This window comes from Zalophus californianus, chromosome 11 (genome assembly GCF_009762305.2).
Source record: "Zalophus californianus isolate mZalCal1 chromosome 11, mZalCal1.pri.v2, whole genome shotgun sequence".
Classification (NCBI taxonomy): domain Eukaryota; kingdom Metazoa; phylum Chordata; class Mammalia; order Carnivora; family Otariidae; genus Zalophus; species Zalophus californianus.
The window spans coordinates 7432146-7453991 of record NC_045605.1 but is presented as its reverse complement, the minus strand read 5'-3'; the positions used below and the strand labels follow the sequence as shown (position 1 = coordinate 7453991).

The 21846-nt window shown below is 41.2% G+C and overlaps 1 protein-coding gene across 4 annotated transcripts in view; it reads right to left on the bottom strand.

The window, feature by feature from the left end:
- Window positions 1-524: 524 nt before the first annotated feature.
- ZC3H12C (zinc finger CCCH-type containing 12C) overlaps window positions 525-21846 on the bottom strand; it is a 68951-nt gene continuing 47629 nt past the window's right edge. For all 4 annotated transcript variants that reach the window (XM_027579314.2, XM_027579316.2, XM_027579313.2 and 1 more), the window contains exons 3-6: window positions 12118-12257; window positions 7605-7839; window positions 5750-5856; window positions 525-5128 (exon numbers count right to left, since the gene is read on the bottom strand). In XM_027579314.2, coding sequence (XP_027435115.1) covers window positions 3732-5128; window positions 5750-5856; window positions 7605-7839; window positions 12118-12257 — 1879 coding nt within the window. In that variant the 3' untranslated portion in view covers window positions 525-3731. The remainder of the gene's footprint in view (window positions 5129-5749; window positions 5857-7604; window positions 7840-12117; window positions 12258-21846) is intronic.

Here is a 21846-nt window from a genome sequence, read left to right as displayed (position 1 = left end):
ATATACCTTCGGTCAGTGCCATTAAATCGGGGGGGAAAAACAGCTCGAGAGTTTTCAAAACACACACACACACACACACACACACACACACACACACACACACACACACATATCCAGAGCCCTATCTAGCCTATCACAAACTAATAGCTACAACATAATCAAAGTGTATTTGTTTCATAAATATATATTACTGTCCATATACATAGATACATCCGTAAAAGACATGTTAAATATCTGTATAATCAATACTACTTTAAGTTTTTTGTGTTTTAAAATTACACATTCTATTAAAATTATCAAAATAACTCTTTAAAAATACCAGGAATAAAACCACTGAGGAGTTGCTTTCCATTCAAGTGGTTCTAAAATCTTATCGTTGGTCACCTGGGCTGCAGGCTTGGTCCTCCACAACTCAGACATAGTTCAGCCAAGGGAAGGTCGGACACCAATAGCGTAACACCCTCTCCCGTTTTTAATACTTTGACAAGTATGTAGGCATGTATGTATATATACATATAAAAATGTTTTTTAAGTTATATTACATATTCTCATAAAGGAAATTTCATAAAAGCACAAAGTTCAAGTTTCTACCAGTATCACACATTTGATACTGGTGTGCGTTTCTTTCAAATGTTGAGGTCAATGACAAACTCTATCAGGATACAGAGATCGTAAACGGACGGAAAACGGACATATCACGTGCAGGGAGGAAGCCGTGCGGGCCAAGAGTCGGGCCGCTGGATGCTACTCCCTCTGTACTGAGACACAGAGACCGTGCACTGGCTCATTACTGGGTAAAGTACAGCCAGCTGTCAGTCAGGGGCCAAATGCTCCAATCTGAATTCTTTCTCTTCTATCAGTTGACCGCTCTGGGCAGTTTCTCTGCTAACACCTCCCTCTCCAGTTATCTGCTAGCAAATCTGGTAAAAGATTAAGGTGAAAGTTTTGGCTGCAATGAAGGTTTGGGATCAGCTATGGATTTAATTTAGTGATGGATCCTTTTACTTATTGCTTGAGAGAATTAAGGATTTGCTGTATCTAAAGTCTGCCAAATATCTCATTCTTAAGCTCTGAAAGCAACATGGGTGCTTGAAAACAAAAAAAAAAAGGGGGGGGGGGAGGGGACACGTTGTTCTCTTGACCTAAGAAAACTGGTATTTCTTCACTCACAGGTCATTTCATTATACTGAAGGATTTCAGTGAGAGCAGTTTAGAGCTATTCAACTTCAGGACAGGTAGTGGCGAGCTACACTCTTTTTCCATGGTTTAAAAATCCACGAGAAAATGACAAATAGTTAGCTAAAAACATGAGAAGCTCAGACTGAAAGTATGATACACAAGTCACTGAAGATCTTCCTGAAATAGATTTAGTAAAGTTTGGCAGAGTCTTCAGATAGCGAAAACGCTAACATGAAGAAAATGGGACCAAAACCTACAATTTAAAAAGGATTTCATACTAAAAAAAAAAAAAAAAAAAAGGCTTAGAACATGACTAAAATAAATGGTACTCCACATCTGTAACCCTATTTTTGGCACTAGTTGACTTCTACACTTAAACTTGTTCTACAGAGAGTGACGGACGAAATCGGAGAAGAGATTCACAAAGTGAGCAGGGTCGCACCCAGACATCACTCAGAATGGTTTGCGTGGCACCGTCTGCATGGTTTCTGGGTACAGAGGAGGGCCACACTCACCTCAACAACAGAATAATTGTGTAGAACACCACTTTCCTGAATTAAGTTTGCTGAACACGGTTCAGATTATTGGATATGTCAATATGCACAATGCCTTTTAGAAGCATTTACTGTATACCCAAATCCTACTTCATGCAACACACAGTGTCACACAAGTAGTGAAAATGTTATCCTAGTCAAAGGTGCTTGGACATTATTTTCAGGCAGCATTTTACCTTTATTTTTTAAGTTCTCGCTAGATAAGTTTTAGGAGAAAGAAAATGCCAATAAATGTATTTAATATATTTTAATATATTCTATAGAACTAAGACAGACACTTTTGCTTACCTAAATTGTTACTTTTATCTTCTACCCTATCCTAGACCTCAATTTTACTTTAAAATTTTGTATTTAAATAAGGGATAAAATGTTGCCCAAAAGTCTAATCATAGTTACACATTTGTGTTTTCACTAGATCTACAAATCAAAATAGTTCTTATAGTTAAAAAGATACAATTTGTATCAACAGTAAAAGGTACTTTCTGGCTTTTCAGGGCTTTCCTTCAAACTGCAGCATGGAGAATGGTCGGAATACCCCGGGCATCGAGGCGGACGGCAGACACAGATCAGGAGGAGTCTGTCGCACGAAGCGAAATTCGGAGCCTGGAGGCAACAGTCAAGTCATGTGAGGCACCCGACTGCCCCTCAATGCGGGGTCTGTCTGCTGAGGACAAAAATGAATTCGCATCTAGCAAAACCCGTGACTCTGAAACCAGAAATATCCCTTACTAATACTAGAACAGACTTTAGTCTGTAGCTAAAACTACACTATTTGTGGCAAGAATCTGGCCTTAATAATATAACAGGCCCCCCAAAAAACTACCTTCAGGAAAATGGAAAATATACAGTATCTTACAAACATTTTTAAGTTACCACTTACAACACCTCCACCACCACCACCATTCCTATAGTGCAGTATCGATAAATTTTGCATATCCTCAACACATACACCCACCTCAGGCCAGCCTTGATAAATAGCGGGAACACTGAAGAGTATATTAAATATAAAAGTTGCATTGAGAATAATTAGATTCATTAAAAACAGGCAAGTACTGTGAAAGGGTTCTTTTATCCAGTATTGTTGTGCCCCGAAACAAGAAGGACGAACACATTAGAAATACAGGTTAATGAGAATCTGGGAATTCAGTTCCATTCTCCGCCGTCTGGAAGCACATCATAGCTGGATAACAAAGCTCTAAACTGGAAGACCTACGGCTTTTGCCTTACTCGTTAAAAAAAAAAAAATGGAAACAATTTTTTCCATTGATTGCATCTGCTTTCCTTTAAGTCAACCGTATTAAATTAACTAATTACTTAACAGGAAAAAAAAAAAAAACCCGAACAAAAATAAAACAATGAAAAGTGCCATGTTGTAAATCATTCTAACATAGACTGTTACCCATTCCCACATAAACCGGTAACTCACATTTTGTTTAAAATATAAAGTCAGTGCTGTCGCATATCTTTGTTTCTATAAATAATGATTACAGCACAAAGAAGCCCACCTCCCCCAAATAAAAATAACTTAAAAAGCTGTAAAAGATTCCAATTAAGCTTGGCTTGCAAAAATAGTCGGCTAGGGTCTAGTCAAATGTTCGACATTCTGAAAGTATTGTAATTGCTTGCAATTGATAGACAAACACCAAGTTAATAAAACACGAAACAAGGATAAAAAGTGCTGCATATAAACCCCTGATGCACCAAAGATTAATATCAAAGATCACAGAGACATCTAATAAATCAAACTGGAAAAATTTCCAGCCAAGGAGAGAGCTTTAAAAAGGAAATGTTTAAAAAAAAGTTTGAATGTAAAGCAATCCCGTGATACTTCCACTACGTGGGGCTATACATACAGATTCCATGATACAGTATTTCACATAAATGGATACTAGATAACCTCCTTGCCGAGAAGGAGATCACGTGTGCTATTGTAGCAAACCTCCCTCAGCATTTGAGCTGAACAAAAAACTACTAAACACCACAAAGATGCATCATCTTTCAATAGCCCAGCTGTGACTTCTCCACTAAGATGGCCGCGGCGAGCTGCTGGGCGTCTGTCATGTGAGGGTTCCTTTTCATGACAGTTCTCACAAGGTCAGGGGGGAAGATGTTGCACAAGTTGATGTAAATCTTCTCTCGGTTGTCTTGGTACCTTGGAGGATCTGGTGGCATCCCGCAGTACGGCATGCGCCACGTCGGCTCTTGCTGCTCGGGCAGGCTCTGGAAGGTGAACTGCTCGTAGCACGGCTGCGTGGAGCTGTCGGGCAAGGAGTAAGTCTGCCGGTAGCTGTACGCGTCCACGCCGTAGCTCTGCCGATCCCAGCTTCCCAGCCCTTCCTGGGGGGAGTAAGGCTTTCTCGGTCGGGAAGGAGAGCTGTCGTACAGCCGGGAGTCCGAAATGCTGTCTATTCGTGTGGCCACGAGGGAGCGGCCCAGGTGGGGTGCCTTCGGGTGCGCGGAACTCGGAGGGGAGGGGTACTCGCCGGGGCAGCTGGACCGGGCCCCCACGGCTGGGTGCTGCAGATGCACGGCCAGGTGTGGCAGAGGAGGCTTGTGATGGTACTTTGGTTCTTCGTGACTGTAGCTTTGAGCTCTAGCTAAGGGGTCGTGGAAATTCTGCAGGAAGGGCTGGGAGTTAAGGCGGCTGTGCGGGCGCATGTGTTGGCACTTGAGATTCTCTTCCAGCTGAGGGTCAGGAGAACTGACGTAGGACCGGTCGTTGTACCCCACGTAGGAGTCACTGCTCCCACAGCTCATGCTCCCTTCACTGCTGCAGTCAGAAGCTACAGAGCTGATCCTGTAATCTGTGTCCAGGGAGAAACGCCTTTCAGGACTGCGTGGGCCTGAGATACTCAGATTTGAATATGCATTCAACATGGAATAGTATCCGATGTCAACAGGCGAGTCGCATTTGGGATACTGTTCGTAAGGCATTGGCGTTCCATGATTTTTGGTTGCCATCACCATTGGAGGATATTGTCCCTGTGGTCTTTGATCCTGAGGTGGGAAGTGAACTCCAGATGGAAGGCCATTGCTTAGAGATGTAGTGCTTTGGGGTTTTGCAGTAGAAGTAGCCGGGATACTAACTAAAGAAGGTACAGACCTGGTTTCCAATTTGTTTTTGGTGGGAAGCTTTTCCTCTAGGTCTTGGTAGACTTGGGTCCTTATGCTTGGGTCCGATTGCCTCTTTGGAGCACCTCGTTTGACATCGGAAGTGCTGTCCGCTTTCGTGCTGCAGGGAACACTGTTGCTCTTCACCAGTCCTCCTTCGTTGGCGGTTTTGGCCGCGGTGTTTCTAGACATGGCACGAAGCTCATCGGCCACCGACCGCTGTGGCTGACTGCCCCTCTCGGGGTGGTAATATTTGCACTTGTGTCCATAGGTACACTTCTTTCCTACGAAGAGGAACATTAATTAGGCAAAGGAGCGTTCCACCAGACCCTGGCAGCTCAGGGTTTTAACTTGTGAGAGAAACAAAGGCAGAAATGGAAGGTAAGCTGAGTCGCTCCTTTGTCCCTTCCTCTGGAGACCTGCTCCCTTGCAGTCCTCCCCGCTTCGGTCCTCTCTAGAGTGACCGACACACTGGCTGGGCGATTAAGTCACCTCCAGAGGTGTAGGTTAATACCATACCCTGTGTCCTCAACTCCTCCCTGCCCACACGCTTCCAGTCTGGCTTCACAATCAGGACCTTCTGTTCTGAAGAGAGCAAAATGTACCGCGGTAATGCGCTAAACCCCTGCCCATCTGAGGTGTCGCTCGATGCCAGAACACATTTGTACCTGCCTGATTAAGCGGAGTTTTTGGAACCCATGTTTTAACTCTGGGAAATGCATTTGCATAGAACCCAACTAGGTAAAAATAATTACTTTTTTTCCCCACGGCTAAGATGTTTGATTACAATTCAAAGAACTACGTACTATGCCATCCAAAATATAACATGTTTATTTTTATTACCAAAAGTTTAACAACAGACTGTATTCTGAAGGCGTATGTTAAATAATTACAAGGAAAGTTACCGTATGGACAAGGCTGCTTTTTGTGTTCAGGAACAATAGGTTTCTTCCTCAGAAAATTATCCAGGCTTGGGCCGTGTCTGCCAAGCGGGTCATCGGGGGGCATGAACCTGTCAGGGAAAGAATACATAGTGATGTAGGAGGCTGATCATTTAATTCCGAAGACAGAAGGTAAGAGACTGATTCACTCTAAGGCCTTTAAAACATTTTTAATCAAGTATTTTGACTCGGCATTTATGGGGTAAAAAATCTCAGTACACAGAATTTTCTTACTGAACACAAAAGTAAAATGTGTCAAGCCGAACTTGTATTGAGCCTTGCATGTTCTCATGAATTCTTTCTTCCTGTCATGCTCAGGATTTTGTAAGGACTTCAGAAAACAACACACTGCCATTTTAGGGGGATTCCGTGAGCCTCGATCTTGTCAAGTATAGAGGCCGGGTAAGCGAGGAGCAGTGAACAGGAACACGGACACCGGACCAACCCCGCTCCCGGCCTGGGAATGTGCATACCCCCTCTCCTTTCTTCCTGACAGTGGGCCCTTCAGGTTAATTTTTGGGCCCTGCAATTAATTTTTGCAGATTAATACACTTTCCTAATTAAGTGACTTTGATCTTAGTTCACACTGCACAGTTGAGATTCCGCATCGAACCCCACAGCCCACTCTCTTTGCGCCTCAGCAGAGAGATGGAAAAAATCTCCCGGATCCAAGAGTTCACGGCATGCAGAGCCTAACAGGAAGAAGTTACAACTGAAGAGTTCTACTCATTATGTCAATGCTGGAACTTGAAATGGGCCAAGGAGTTACCCAGGAAACGTGAACAATGTTAAGGGAGTGTCAACGTGGCTAAGAACACTTAGCAAATACGGTGTTTACTATTTGTTAAAACAATGTGGCAACATTAAGAACAGAAGAGTAACTCAATCCTACGATCTTAATACAACTATTTTCCATTTATGTGTTGCATTTTAGTCATTTCTGTATGCATACACATTTCCCAAACACAAATATAATTTTGTTTTGTCTTTCTAACAAATTTCCACGTTTCTCAATAGCCTTTATACTCATAATGCTGAAGAGCTGAAAATATTCTGCTAGATGCAGAGCGGCTTAACCGATTTCTCTGTTGTACCTTCAGCTGCCTCTGAATTCTTGCAATTATAAAAAATACAGAAATGAACATATCTGGTCTTTTTCTCCTCAGACTATATATTCCCAGAAAGGAGATGATGGGCCTGAGAAGGTATACATATTTCCAAGGCTTCTGTTGACCCACGCCAAACTGTGTGAGCAGTTTCACTCTATCTTTAACAGCACAGAGCACATGCAAAAATATTTTTGTGATTTAAATGGGTGAAAAAATATGTACTTTGTAAATTTAGTTCACATTTTTGATTATCAACAGGTGAATTTCCCCCCATTTTGGAAATACACTTATTTCTCAGGAGACCTACTTTTTATTATTCTCTGCCCATTTATCAACTTAATCATGACTGGAGTCTTACCACTGGTGTAATATTTACAAAAATCATGTATTTTAAAAATAGATTTAAGTGATCAAGGCTCTAGGTAGATTTTGAAAGGCAGTGTTTTGGGGGGTCGATATGTTCCAGAACCGTCCCTGTCCGTTCTGACAGATGTGCCATGTTCGCGTCCTACAGCGCAGGGGCCTGTCCCTCCCGCACGGATTCCCGACCCCCCTCCCCCTCGCCGGCCCGGGGATCAGAGGGGAAGTAGGCTGAGGGGCTGCGGGAAGAGATGTGACTTGGGTCTGGCCCGTGGCAGGCGCAGCGAGGCCTCTGCATGCAGGGAAGCAGGAACCCTCCCCCCCCACCGTCAGTGAATGGGTTCACTTACTTGTCATTGACGAAGGAGTACATTAACAATCGCTCATCTATGAACTTCTTCCACTCCGGTTTCTCGTTTGCCAGGTCCCTGTAGTTGTCATTGGACACAATGATCCCATCTGACTCAAAAGCCAGCTTCACGATGAACCGGTCATCATAGCACACCACCCGCCTGCCCTGGACTCGTCGGGATGGTGTGAATACCAGGATTTTCTCCTTCTCTAATTTTCGCAGAATTTCTTGATCTGCAAGGACGATCGGGGCAGAATTTCACGAGTAAGTACAGACGTAACACGTGGGGCAACTTGCATACAACGTGAGCTTTTATGAGAGGAACTGGATTTATGCCCTCATTTCATTAGGGATTATGATTTACAGTTTGCAGACAGAACACATTTTTAATTCCCAATATTTTTTCCCTGAGGATTGCAATAATAACAGCTTTAAACATAGCCCCCAGAGTCATTAAAAATGGTTTAAAACTTTAACAGAATAAACATCCATTTGCTCAGTGATGTTTTTCATTACGCCATTCTGACAACGCAGCTGTGTGGGGTTCAGGGGCGCCCGCGTCCTCCCCCCGCCAAAGCCCGTTTATTTTGTTCTTCTGTTTTCTGACGAGTGGAGGTGATGGGGGAGAGTTTGAGGAGCACTAGTAGAGGCCCCCGAGGTGGCAGGGGAAGAGTCTTACGATGCGGAAGTTTCATGGAGGACACAGTGGAGGCAGAACTGTCGCTACAGACATGACCCTCACCTGTTTCGGGTCCTTTCCTAGGAAACACGTGGCAACAAGGGCAGCATCCTCACAGGGTGGACTGCTTGAGGAAGGGCTCAGATGTGAGGAGAGGGGAAAGCTGCCCAGACGGAGTAAGGCTAGTTAGAGGAACGCTCCTTGTCTTCTGTGGGCATGTTCTTCAGCACTTTGTAACTCTGACTTGTTTAGTGGGGGTTTGGTTTGGTTTGTTTTGTTTTTAAAAGGTGCTGGCATTCCTATTTTGATTAATGATAAAAGTTCTCTCTCCACCATCCCTTCTTCCTACTTGGGCTCTTCTACCTCCTGTCTTCCCACCATTGTATATTCTGGCCCAGAGTCAGGAGGGTCATGATTTAAAAAAAAAAAAAAGGAAAGAAAAGCTACTTCTCCATGTTTATTAACTGCAATTGCTAATTTTTAAAAAATCTGTCTTCAGGGACCAGGTATGGCGTGCCAAGTATTAATGGTCACCAACATTAAGAATGACCTCTCCTTGAGAAGGTGTCAGTCACCAGACAGACACGCAAATTAGGTAAGCAAGGGCTGTAATCGCCACAACAGGGTACTGGGGATGAGCCAGGGTCCCTTGGAGGGAACAGGGAGGGATTAGGGGTCGGCTGGCTCCGAAGCTGGCATATAGACTTCATGATGTTCCTGACATGATTTCATCAGGACCAGAACATTGGTTTAGAAGCGCACCAGAGCAGAACTGGAGGAAATGTGGGTATTAGAAGCAGCAAATTATGGGGAAACCTCAGGTTCTGGCATTTTCTATATCTGGCAGTCATCCCTTATTGAGCCTCTGAGGCAGTCAGGAGGCTGGAAGTCAGGGAGCCGTCACATACGTAAGCACTTAGCACAGAGCCTAGCAAGTTCTCAACACTGTTCAACTGAATTTTAACAGATGTAACTGTTGATCTCTTAATCACAGAAAACCAGGACAAACTGAAAAGCTCAGTCTCAACTACAGGATTTGTCATGTTATAATTATTTTTGTGTGTTGCCCTGATAAATGAAACGTGGTCCCTGCCCTCAAAATGTTCATCTTTATTTCCATTAGCACTCGGCCCAGGAAGCACAGCAGGAGATACTCAGTAAATGTCTGTAGAATGAATGCATGGGGCACTTAGAGATGGATCCCAGGTTGGCGCCTATGTTCATGAATAAGCCATGCTACTTTATTTGTGGCAGTGTTTACTCATACACGATATGCCACAAAGCTATTAGAGAAGTAAGTGTGGTGGCCTAAGGGTCAACATCATCTTGCTTCATTTGCTTTTTCTAGAATAGCTAATGAGGTAAAAAGAATAGCCAATCAGTACAAATAATCCTAACTTAAATAGATACGGGTTCAGTATGGCTAGTAAGTTGAACTGAATCTCTAATTCCTAGCACAGCACCTGAGACAGAGCTTTGTGCTTATGAAATCGGTGTTATCTCACTGGAAAAAGTGCTAGTCTGAATCTCTATGGGAGAGCCTGAAATATGGGTCAAGTTTCCTTTTTTGTACAGTGAAAAAATAATGGACTATTCAATTTACCAGGTTTTATCTGGTTGAAGGTTTTAGTTAGAATTACTACCCAGGGGGAGAAAACAGCTCCGGACCTTTGAGCAGCCCTTAAGGCAGGGGTTAGGGTGCTGACCCCCTCACTTTTGAGGCCCCAGAACTTAACCACCACATGGAAGCCACGTCTTGTGTTATATGTATTCTATGCTGTATTCTTATTATGAAGAAAATCATAAGCGAAAATATGCTTACAGCACTATGCGGTAAAAAGTCCGTTTATAAGTGGACCCAGGCAGTTCCAACTTGTGTTGTTCGAGGGTCAAGTGGAGCTGAATGCAGTTTACAAAGCACACTGCATCCTGATGCATTCCAGAGCCCTGGTGTGCTGGTATTTTAAAAATTAAACTCAGACACACCTGCCATGCCCTTGATCCTTTTCCCTTCTTGGGCTCCTGTTCCTTTCATGTTCAAGCTTTCCAGTCATTTACATGTTTAAATATTGTTTTCTCTTTTTCGATTTATTTTCCCCTTGATTATTAAAAATATTCTAAGTTCCTTAAGCAAAATTAAGAAAGTAAGGGAAAATACTCAGAAGTAGGGAGAAAGACCTCAAAGTCACGACACAGAGTCAATTACTGTGAATACTTTGGCATATTTCCTTCTAGTCATTTTTTGTGTATTCTGTTCTTGCCATCATTGGTCTAGGTCTAAATATGCATATGTGTACATGCACACAATAATAACACTTCTGTGGAAAAGGGCACTTCCTCAGATCATTAGAAATTCTGCCTAAATATTCTAATACATATTCTAACTTCTCAAACCATTCTAGTGAATATAAATTTCAATAATAATGCACTGGATGTCTTTGTGGTTCTAAATCTTTGCCTGTAACTCTGCTTATTTTCTGAGGAATTATGCCTAGAAGGGGAACTAGTAGATCCAAGAATATTAATATTTTAAGACCCAACTATTTTTTAGAAAGGTTGTATCAATTCGTTTCCACAGCAGTGAAGGAAGAGGTCCCGGAGGCTTACCAGTTTTTCAATCTGCTAATTTGATGGGTGAAATACAAGAGTTGTTTAAATTTGTCATTTCTTGAACTGCTCATGAGGCTGAATTTTTTTCTCTTATTGGGCACCTGCATTCTGTGAGCTGTCTGTTCCTACCACGTTACCATTTGTATGCTGGGGAGAGCTCTGTGTTTGTTTTCCCAGCGACTACGAGCTCTTTAGATGTTAAGGACATGGATTCTTTGTCGTATATTTTTCCCCTTAGGCAAATAAAAGTTCTCATTTTAAAGAAAATTTCCCAAAATACGGAAGTTTAGATTTTCATGCAATGAAAATTATCTTGTAATTTCCTCCAAAAATTTTAACTTTACTAAAGTTTTCCCCAGCCATTCAAAGACTAGTGTTTTTGACAATTCCTCAACCATCTGGAATTTACTGTTATATGGTGGAAGATAAGGATCTAAATATGTGTATTTTTTCCAAGAGTTATCTAATGTCTTGGTGCTCCTGGTTGAATTCTGGCACCTTCTTCCCTTTACAGTTTATACAGACTAGGGTGATTCCACAGCTCTGGACTCCACCATGTCTTGCCTATCTATTCCTACCCTGGCTCAAGTAATGACTTAATGATTAATCTTCCCTTCAGGTATGTGGTCTGTGGTCTCTGTTTTTGATTTGAAAAGTATAGTTTTCTTCACACAAGTTCCTCAGTTTTTGTTAATGTTGGAGGTGGGCAGAGGGGCAGGAAGGGTTAACTTCAGCAACAATCATTAACAGTTTGTGCCTGAAACGCACACATTTTAAAATTACAAAATAACACAAAATACAGACACTGTATTGAGATGGAGTCCCTTCCTTCTACTTGACCCCAGAGAGCAGAGCTCCAGGGTCCTGCAGGTCTGTTGTGAACTACGTCACTGACTTCGTATTGCAGAAAGAGAAACCGAGGTCCAAGCATGTTGCTCAAAGTCCAATGGCTAGTAAGTGGCAAAACCAGAATTTTAATCTAGGTCTCCTGACTCCTACGCCTGTCCCAAAGTCAAAATTTTACGAAATTTGAAGTGAAAAGCTTCCAAATTGCAGAAAGAAAACAAAAAACCCCAAACCATTGGTTTATGGAGCAAGGATTACTGTTTCCTTATCATCAGAGAGCTGATGGACATCATCTTCATCAGTGCAACGTCTGACGGCGTCCGATGACCTGCCCGGGTACATCTGAAGCTATGACCAGACCACTCCCAGGGCTCACCTGTGATGAGAGCATCAGGCCGGGACTGCTCTTTCCTCCAAGCCGGAACAAAAACTGTAACATCTTTGTGGCCTCTTTCCAAAAACCAATCCACTGCCAATTTGATTCCCCGGCAGGAAAATACTTCTTTGTTTCCATGGCTGAAAGATGATTTTAGAACACATAAGACACAACAAAATCTAAATTCAACGTGATTCAATTTTGTCAGCAGAAATGACCACCTAATTACAATAGTAATGGACTTCAAATTTAAGATGGAGTTGTACAGCTCAGGGAAACACAGAGAACCTGGAAAGCTGAAAATCTGTGAGGAAACATGAAAATTGGGATCATTCTTGTGGGGAGAATAAAGAAAAGAGGTTTCCCAGCATCAAGCTGTAAAGGTTAACTAGTCTGAAAGTTTTAATCAGGATGGGGGAGAAAAGGAAGGGGTCTCCACCACAAGCAAAAACTTCAGTCAAATGTGAAAAAGTCACCTAGAAAAAAAAATCTATAAACGGAAAATCATGTTCACAGTGCTTAATTGCCTGTAAGAAACACTTCCCATGTCCTTTAATGAAAAGACACCTGGTTTTAACAATATTGTGTCAGACAAGGATTAATGATGACAAAAGGGCACTCAAAGTTGGATTAAGCAGTCTTAGCGCCTACAAGAAAATGCTCAGACGAAAGTGTAGTCACTCAGTAAATACTTAGCTAGCACCAGGCTCTGCCTGTGCACTTTAACCTTGTAACTCAAAAATTAACACTGAATCTAATGTTTTTAAAACAGTCTCCTGCTTTGAATATAACCAACTGTTTTTTTTTTTTTGTATTTTTTTGCAGCTTGAGCTCCATAATGGAGACAGATATTCTTTACTCCTCAGTGTGAAGGAAATAAGGTAAGTAAATGCTCTGTTAATTTTTAGCACAAATCAAATATTAGGTGTATTAACATATTCTACTAGACCCCTTGGGAAGTACTAGCACCATCTAAATAATCATTTCAAGGACAAAACAGAAAGCCCAGCTTGCTTTGTAGATCCTGAAGCCTATAAATGCAAACCACATAGACTGTTCCTGTTCTATAGAATGTTCTGGGGCAAGGTGACAGGTGGACTCAGATGCAGTGGAAGCTTCAGAGGGAGGGATAAGGGAAGGAGTTTGAGGTCCTGGTTCCTAGGTAACTCAGGCTGCTCGATGGCCCTGCCAATGCCCCAGCAAATGACACAGTGATGCTGAGTTTCATAGAAAATACTACAATCAGTCTTCCGAAAAACTACAGAAAAGACTGGTAGCATCTCTTGAGAGACTATACATATTATTCCTAAATACAAACATTCACTGACGCCTGACCATATTTTTATCTTGTATTAATGCTTTGAAATCTAAGTATATTGTGCCTTGCTAGTCGTTAATGACACGTGGTTTCCTGAGGCCTGAGCATTTAACTGTTTCTGGCTCTAAAGAGAGAACTGCATCAGCACTTTCTCCCTGGTGACTTCACTTGGGAAGGGAAATGGTCACATCTGACTCAGAAGATAAGATCTTCCATTTCTGCAAAGAATGTTCACAAGATGTGTGGCAACAGCAAATCATTTACAGTCATGGGACAAAGATTCTCTAGATGCTGAAACAGGTATTATCCCATCTGCTACTGACGGTAAAGGTTGTTACTGCCCTCTCCTTGCCCCACAACCCCCTGCCCCGTGCTCCCATCCAACAATACCTCATAGGGAGAAAGCCAGCAAGAGGATGAAAGGTACCACAGTGTGAACGATACACAGACACATACAAAGAGCCTGGGTTTCTGAGCAGATGGATCCACACCTATCTCTTACCTTGTTATTTGAGAAAAAAATACCTCCTCTCAATTTAAGAAACTGTAGGCAAGTTTTCTATCATTTGTAGCTAAAGAAAACTTGGAAAGCTCTATGAATGTGTATTTTCATGTAAAAACGTTAGAAGGACAAAAAAGCTATCAAATAATAGTAAAAAGAGAATTCACAAGGATGCTATAACTGTGAACTGAGTCTCCAAACGAGTAATGCAAAAGATGACTGGATTAGTAGAAAGAAAATATCAGTTGAATGATGAAGCAGGAAATGTACTAAGAATACAGATAACTAGGGCAATCACTTACAAGCTTGACCTAATGGACATACACAGAAACCTGCACAAAATGAGAAAATCATTTCAAATACATGTGGAAGATTCATGAAACTGGCTATGTACTAGGCCCCAGAACAGATTACAACAGACAGCAAGAAACTGTATCATACAGACAATATTCTTGGACAATGTTATTACATTGAAGATACAAGGTTCTAGTTCAAAAATTTGTATTGCTCTACACTAGCAAACCAATTTAAAATTTTAACTAAAAAATCCCATTTGTAGGGGCACCTGGGTGGCTCAGTCAATGAAGTAGCTGACTCTTGATTTCAGCTCAGGTCATGATCTCAGGGTCCTGGGATCAAGCCCTGTGTCAGGTTCTGTGCTCAGCAGAGAGTCTGCTTCAGGATTTTCTCTCTCCCTCTGCCTCTCACTCTTGCTCTCTTTCTAAAATAAATAAATCTTAAAAAAAAAATCCCATTTGTGAAAGTAACAAAAACTAAAATCTAAAGAGGAAAAGATAGACAGGAGCTTTATGGAGCAAATCAAAATGGAAAGCCTGTATTGAAGGGCATAAGTGAGGACCTGAATGAAAGGAACAATAATGTATCATTTTCATGGATGGCGAGACTCTTATTTATTTATGAAGATGGCAATTGTCAGATTAATCTGTAAGTCCACTGCAATTCCAATAAAAGTCCTCAAAGGGATTTTCAGGGAACCTGAGAGGCTCATCCTAAAATTACTATGAGAAAACAAAAGACCAGAATGGTTAAGCAATATTGAACAACAGAGGAAGAACTTTCCTGTTAGTTGCAATACGTAGTATAAAACTACAGAAATCCAATCAAGGTTATACTGGTACAGGCAAAGATTAAAAAACAAAACATATAACAAGAGTGAGCTGAAGGTAATACATGTGTATAAGTGACATTAGAAATTAATGAAGATGGACCATTTACCAGGGTCCTAGGGCAACTGATTATATGGAAAACAACTGTATTTTTATCTCCTACCATACACAAAAATAAACTGTAGATCAAAGATTTAAATATGAAAAATACTGTGAAACTTTTAAAAGAAATTATAGGACATACATTAGGATGGGGAATTTTTTTTTTTTAAGGTTTTATTTTAGAGCGTGTGCACAGGTGTGGGCAGGGGGAGGGGTAGAGGGAGAGGAAGAAAGGATCTTAAGCAGACTCTGAGCCCCGTTTCAGGTTCCTTGCTCAGCACAATCTCATGACCCTGAGATCATGATCTGAGCTGAAAACAAGAGTCGGAGGCTTAGCTGACTGAGCCACCCAGGTGCCCTGATGGGGAAATACTTCCTAAAGAAGACACACAATCATGTGCCATCAAGGAAAAGCCTGAAAGATTTGCATACATAAAGCTTGTACAAAAGAATAAACAAAAATGCCATAGATTGGGACAAGGTATTGCAATGTATAGGACCAAAGAAAAGGTGGTGCTTAGTATATAAAATACTCCTATACATTGAGAAGGGTAACCACTTTTTTAAGGCAAAAGATATGAACAGTGAATTCACAGAAGAGGAAACCCAAATGACCAACGAACATATGAAAAGATGCTCAATAGTGAAGACATGCAAATTAAAGCCAAAAATGAGACACCACTTCACACCCATAAGATTGGAAAAAATAAAGTCTGCAAACACCAGATGTTGCCAAGGATGTGTGAAAGCAGGAACTCATACGTTACAGGTGGGAGTGTAAATTGGTGTAACTATTCAGGAGAACAATTTGGCAGTACTTTATAAAGTTGAAGGCGTGCTTTCTCTAAAACATAGTAATTCCATATCCAGGTATAGTAACACCCCACACTAATATGAAATCAGGTTCAATGCAATTAGCAATGGGCTCTCATGCTTGACCCAGGCTCGGGGCTCGTGGGGGCGGGAGAGGCAGGCAAGGGTGGATGTGTAGAGGGGGTCTGAGTCTCTGACACTTTCCCAGACGATCTTTTCCTCCTGATCAGACCAAAGAAATGAGTGCTAACCACGAAAACCCTGGAATGGTTGCTGTTGCCTTGGAAGTGCCTCCCAGCTACCAAGGCCCAGAATCATCCCCAGAAATATTAAAAGCCCAAGCAGATAAATGACTGGTGGTTCCAAACTGCAGCTGGGACTTCTCCAGACTAGGAGAGCTTTAGGAGAATGAACTTAATCTCCCCTTACTGAGGCGTGTTGAAGGATGTGCATCATCACATGTGCTGGATACAATACTTGTAGGAGGTTCTGATAAAGAATTATAAAAACAGGACATCAGAGCAAACACACTGCAGCTCCTGGTGCAAATGAACTATCAGTTGAGTATTTACTAAAATAAGTAGGATGATGTTTAAGAACTGAAGTTTTAATTCCATATAAATAGAGAAGAAAATTCATTATAGTTCTGTAGTCACTTACGGGCTATGTCTGCATGCATTTTCTCAGTAGTAAAAATAGCTAATTCTATATTTATGAATTGGCATGTTCTTTTGGGCCTTGATTTCTTTTTTATTTCAACAATTTGGCAATAAAGATGGTATACCTCATGTGAGTCCTTCTGATGCTGAATTTGTTGGAAGATCTGTGGCCACCTTTGATTAGGTAAGAGACCCTGAATGTTTGATAAAACATGTCCTTTGACTCAGTGGGATTGGGTTCGCAGGGAAAATTCCAAATTCTCACTGCAAATTCTGAGTTCCTATATAACACAGGCTCAAAGTTGGCATGTGGTTCACCACTGGCTTTAATGGTAGAAGAATACAAGAAGTCTACCAGCAGGTAACTTTCTTAAAAGGCTTATTTTACTCTGTTCATGTTTGGAATAAGCATGCTTATAAAAATCCTGCTTTGCAATGACCAGAGAAAGGCTCACTTGAAGTAGGCAAATTGATTTATAGGGATTTTTAGAAATGCCCTACTTAAAAGGATTATTTGTATCTCTGAATACCAGGAAATAAAAGAATGAACTGGGACAGTCAGAAAGAATGAATTAAACTCTAGGCTCCTTTCCCCTGGTTCTCAAGCCTTCTTGCTGTTGTTTCTTCTCCCCCTAACTTCCCTTTGCCTTCTTTGCCTGGGACTGAGAAGATACTTCCCAATGGCTTTAGGGTCTGAGAATAACTTCCCTTGCTAGCCTTACTTGAATGTTCTGATGTGAGCTCTACCTCCAAGATCCCCTACATTCAACATGCACAACATAGCTAGGGAAGCAGAAATGATGAAGATAATGGAAAAAGGAGTCTTGAGAATTTGGATAAGAGATTGTCCTAGAATGAAAGCATCCGGTTGGCAGATAGTTGCCCTGATGACTTGGAAGGAAGGGGAAACAAAAAGAGTCAGGCTACTAAACAGTATAGAGAGCCATACGAACCAACTTTTCACCTTAGGGTGAGGAAAATCAGCCTGATCCCTTGAGGGCTGTGAGGAGTCCGATGCCTTTTACAAGTTAGCCAGGACTGCTGGGTGGATCAGATATGGAAGGAGTATATGTGCCCCGTTCCTAGCTGATATATATTTTTTTTTTTTTAGATTTTTATTTATCAGAGACAGAGGCAGGCAGAGGGAGAAGCAGACCCCTTGCTCAGCAAGGAGCCTGATGTGGGAACTCGATCCCAGGACCCTGGGCTCATGACCTGAGCCAAGGCAGACGCTTAACTGACTGAGCCCCCCAGGCGCCCCTGATATTCTCTGTCTTAAGAGTTATTTTCCAGTGCTCCGGAGAGATCTGCAAGGATGTACCAAGGTCCTCGATCACATGTCTTTAGTCCTACAGCCCTACGCATGAAGAGGGATACCGGCTGCTTGCGTGGAGGTTTGACGCGGGGAAGAGACATGGTGGGGGCCAAGGCCGAGCCCCCTCAAAGCGGAGTGCCGTGGCCTCAGGCAGCTCTGACCATGTAGGGGGCAGATCAGAATAGACCCCTAATCCCCCTGGCTGTTTTGTCAGCCTTGCTGTGGGTGGGATTCAAGCACCAGGAAGAGACGGGGTGCTTGGATGGTAAGCATACACAGTTCCTCAGGGACTGGCTTTGGGAAAGAGGTTTTCCCAGAGTTTTGGGAAAAGATGGAGAGAGGTGAAGGCAAAAGGAAACTCAAGACTGCAGGGTTACCAAGCCTTATAAAGGTGTCTTTTTCCTCCTACCTTAATCATTTCCTGTTGTTTCTTAAGGATCCTAGAGCAATGTATTCTGCAATTTCTTGTTTTTTCATGTTTCACCCAGAATCCCCAGACCACCTTTCCCCTACTCTTTCACCTGTGAGGTTCCCGAGCGGATCTGAGGTCACCTCTTGTCTCCCAGTGAGGGTTAATGTGTTGCGAAGAGACCTGCTGTATAAACTACCATATTCTCTACTCCAGTTAGAGTATTTTTGAAACTTCTGGGAGACAAGGCATCTGAGTTAGTAAATGTGTGCTAGGGAGCTGCCAGGCTATGGGCCAAAGTCTGAAGAAGAGAGACTTCAGAACGTCAGTGGCAACTAATAAACCACAAGGGAAACTAATTGCGGATTTATTAGTCATTGCAACTTCCCCAGCAGATTCTGTAATTCATTGTACAGCCTGTACCAGACAGTAACATGAAATTAATTTGCAGACCAAGCTGCAGAAAGGGCTACTGAGTTGGCTGGGGTAACCCTGATACTTCTACAGAGGGACTCTAACTCACACACAGAAGCAACTCCCTGTGAACTAGAAACTGGAAACCAGGGGAACTAAAATAAACACAGAGTATCTTGAAAACATATTCTTGATAAGACTTTCACTATCCTAACTTTTCATTCTGTAAATTCACTGTCTCTAACCATATATACTTCTGTAACAAATTTGAAAAGTACACGAATTCAACTTTTTTGTCAATTCCATTAGCACTCAACATGATTTGCTGTAACAACACAATGTATACTTCTCAATGGAGAACTGCAGCTTACTTGCTTATTAACGTGGCATTAGGTTAGTCACCTATGAGGGTTAATGGGGTATAAAGGCATATTTTGTAATACAGAGAAAAATTCAGGAAAGTACATATTTTCATGTAGTTCGCTTCAAAACAGGACCTAGAAGAGGGAGAAATGGGCCAGCCATTCCATCAGCCATATCTAGGAAAGAGGATTTCCTACACTTCCTTAAGTTATATATACACACATTAACTGGGTTAACCAAAGGATGGGAAGGGTTACTTTAAAATTATAACTTATCATCCAGTGATAGACATGAAGAGTACCCGAAAACATGGAGAAATCCGAAAATGGAACAAGGCATCTATTACAGGGACTGCCTCTTTTCAATTCTTTTAATGGCACTGAAAAAAAGGGAAGCCAAAGGAGTTTCTTTTTAATTACCTTTGGTTTGAGTATTTGCTTTGAACTAACATATTGCCTGCCATGCTCGTAAAGAACGTTGGAGGTACCGGGAGGAAGATGTAAGTAGTAAAAGGATCCTGAGCATGCCTCCTCCCTGGGGCACACGGCGGCAACTCCTGCAGGTACCCAAGGGGTTTCACACCAAGATACTAATTAAAATCGCAAAAATTAAAGAGCATATTCAAAGCAGCAAGAGAAAAAAGAATTACATTCAAGGAAGACCCCATAAGGCTATCAGTTGATTTTCAGCAGAAACTTTGCAGGCCAGAAGAGAGGGGCAGGATATACTCAAAGTGCTGAAAGGGGAACAACCTACAGTCAAGAATACTCAAGCTGGAAAGATTACCCTTCAGAACTGAAGGAAAAACAGTTTGGCACACAAAAGTTAGAGGAGTTCACCACCACTAAACCAGTCTTACAAGAAATATTAAAGGGACTTCCTTAAGTGAAAAGAAAAGGCCCTAACTAGAAGAAAATTAAGAAAAAACTTCACTGGTAAAAGCAAACATAATGGTAGCAGATCATTTATAAAGCTAGTACAAAGGTTAAAGTAGTAAAATTCTATCTACAGAAACTAGGCAAGGGGCTCAAAGATGTAAAATATAATCTTTTAGAATGTGTTCAAACTTAAGTGACCGTCAACTTCATATAAACGGCTATATACTTAAACCTGTAATAAATACACATAAGAGAAAGTGATATCTGATTGTGTACAGCAGAACACTAAAGACAGTCATCAATCACAAGGCAAGAGCAAGAGAAGAAACCAACAGAGAAGTATAAAAACAACCAGAACACAATGACCAAAAGGATAAATGGCAATAAGTACATACCTATCAATTACTTTAAATGTAAATGGACTAAATGCTCCAACCCAAAGACATAGCACCACTGAATGATAAACTGATCTCTATGATCTTACAAGCAACTCACTTCAGACCTAGAGACACATACAGACTTGAAGGGATAGAAAAACATACACTATGCAAATGGAAGTGAAAAAAAATTGGGATAATATTTATATCAAGATAGACTTTAAAACAAAGACTGTAACAAGAGACAAAGGACATTACATGATAAATCAATCCAACAAGAGGATATAAACATGGTAAATATCTATGTTCTCAACATAGGAGCACCTAAATACATAAATATTAATGTAAAACAAATATTAACATAAAACAAATTGACAGTAATACAATAATAGGGGAATTTAATACCCCACTTACATAACCCAAACAGAAAATCAACAAACAGTAGCTTTGAATGACACTTAGACAAGACAGACCTAACAGATACAGACAGAACATTCCCTCCAAAAAGAGAATACACGTGTTCTTTTTAAGCGCCCATGGAACATTCTCCAGGATAGATTACACATGGGCCACAAAACAAGTCTCAACAAATTTAAGATTGAAATCAAGCATCTTTTTTTGAGCACAAGGGTATGAAAAAAATTGGAAGAAACAGGGAATAAAGTTCTGCATTTCTATACATTAATAATGAACTAGCAGAAAGAGAAATTAAGGAAACAATCCCATTTACAACTGCATCAAAAAGAATAAAATACCTTGGAAGATATTCAATGAAAGAGGTGAAAAACCTGTACTCTGAAAACTGTAAGACACAGATAAAGGACCTGAATAAATATTGTTAAAATGTCCATACTACCCAAAGCAATCTTCAGATTCAAAGCAATCCCTATCAAAATACCAATATTATTTTTTTACAGAGCTAGAACAAGTTAATTCTAAAGTTTATACGGAGCTACAAATGACCCCGAATAACCAAAGCAATGTTGAGAAAGAACAAACCAGCTGCAGGTGTCCCAATGCCAGATTTCAAGAGAGACTACAAAGATGTAGTAATCAAAACAGTACGGTACTGCCACAAAAACAGACTCAGATCAATGGAACCCAGAAACAAACCCACATTTCTATGGTCAATTAATCTATGATGAAGGAGGCAAGAATATACAATGAGGAAAGGATAGTCTCTTCAATAAATGGTGCTGGGGAAACTGGACCACTCACTTTCTTACCCCATACACAAAAACCCCAAGCCTCAAAATGGATTAGAGACCTAAATGTAAGTCCTGAAATCCTAAAACTACTAGAAGAAAACTTAGGCCATGATCTCCTGGACATCAACCTTAGCACTATTTTTCTGGATCTGTCTCTGAGGCAAAGGAAACAAAACCAAAATAAACGGCTGGGAATACATCAAACTCAAAAGCTTTTGCACAGCAACGAAAACCATTAACAAAA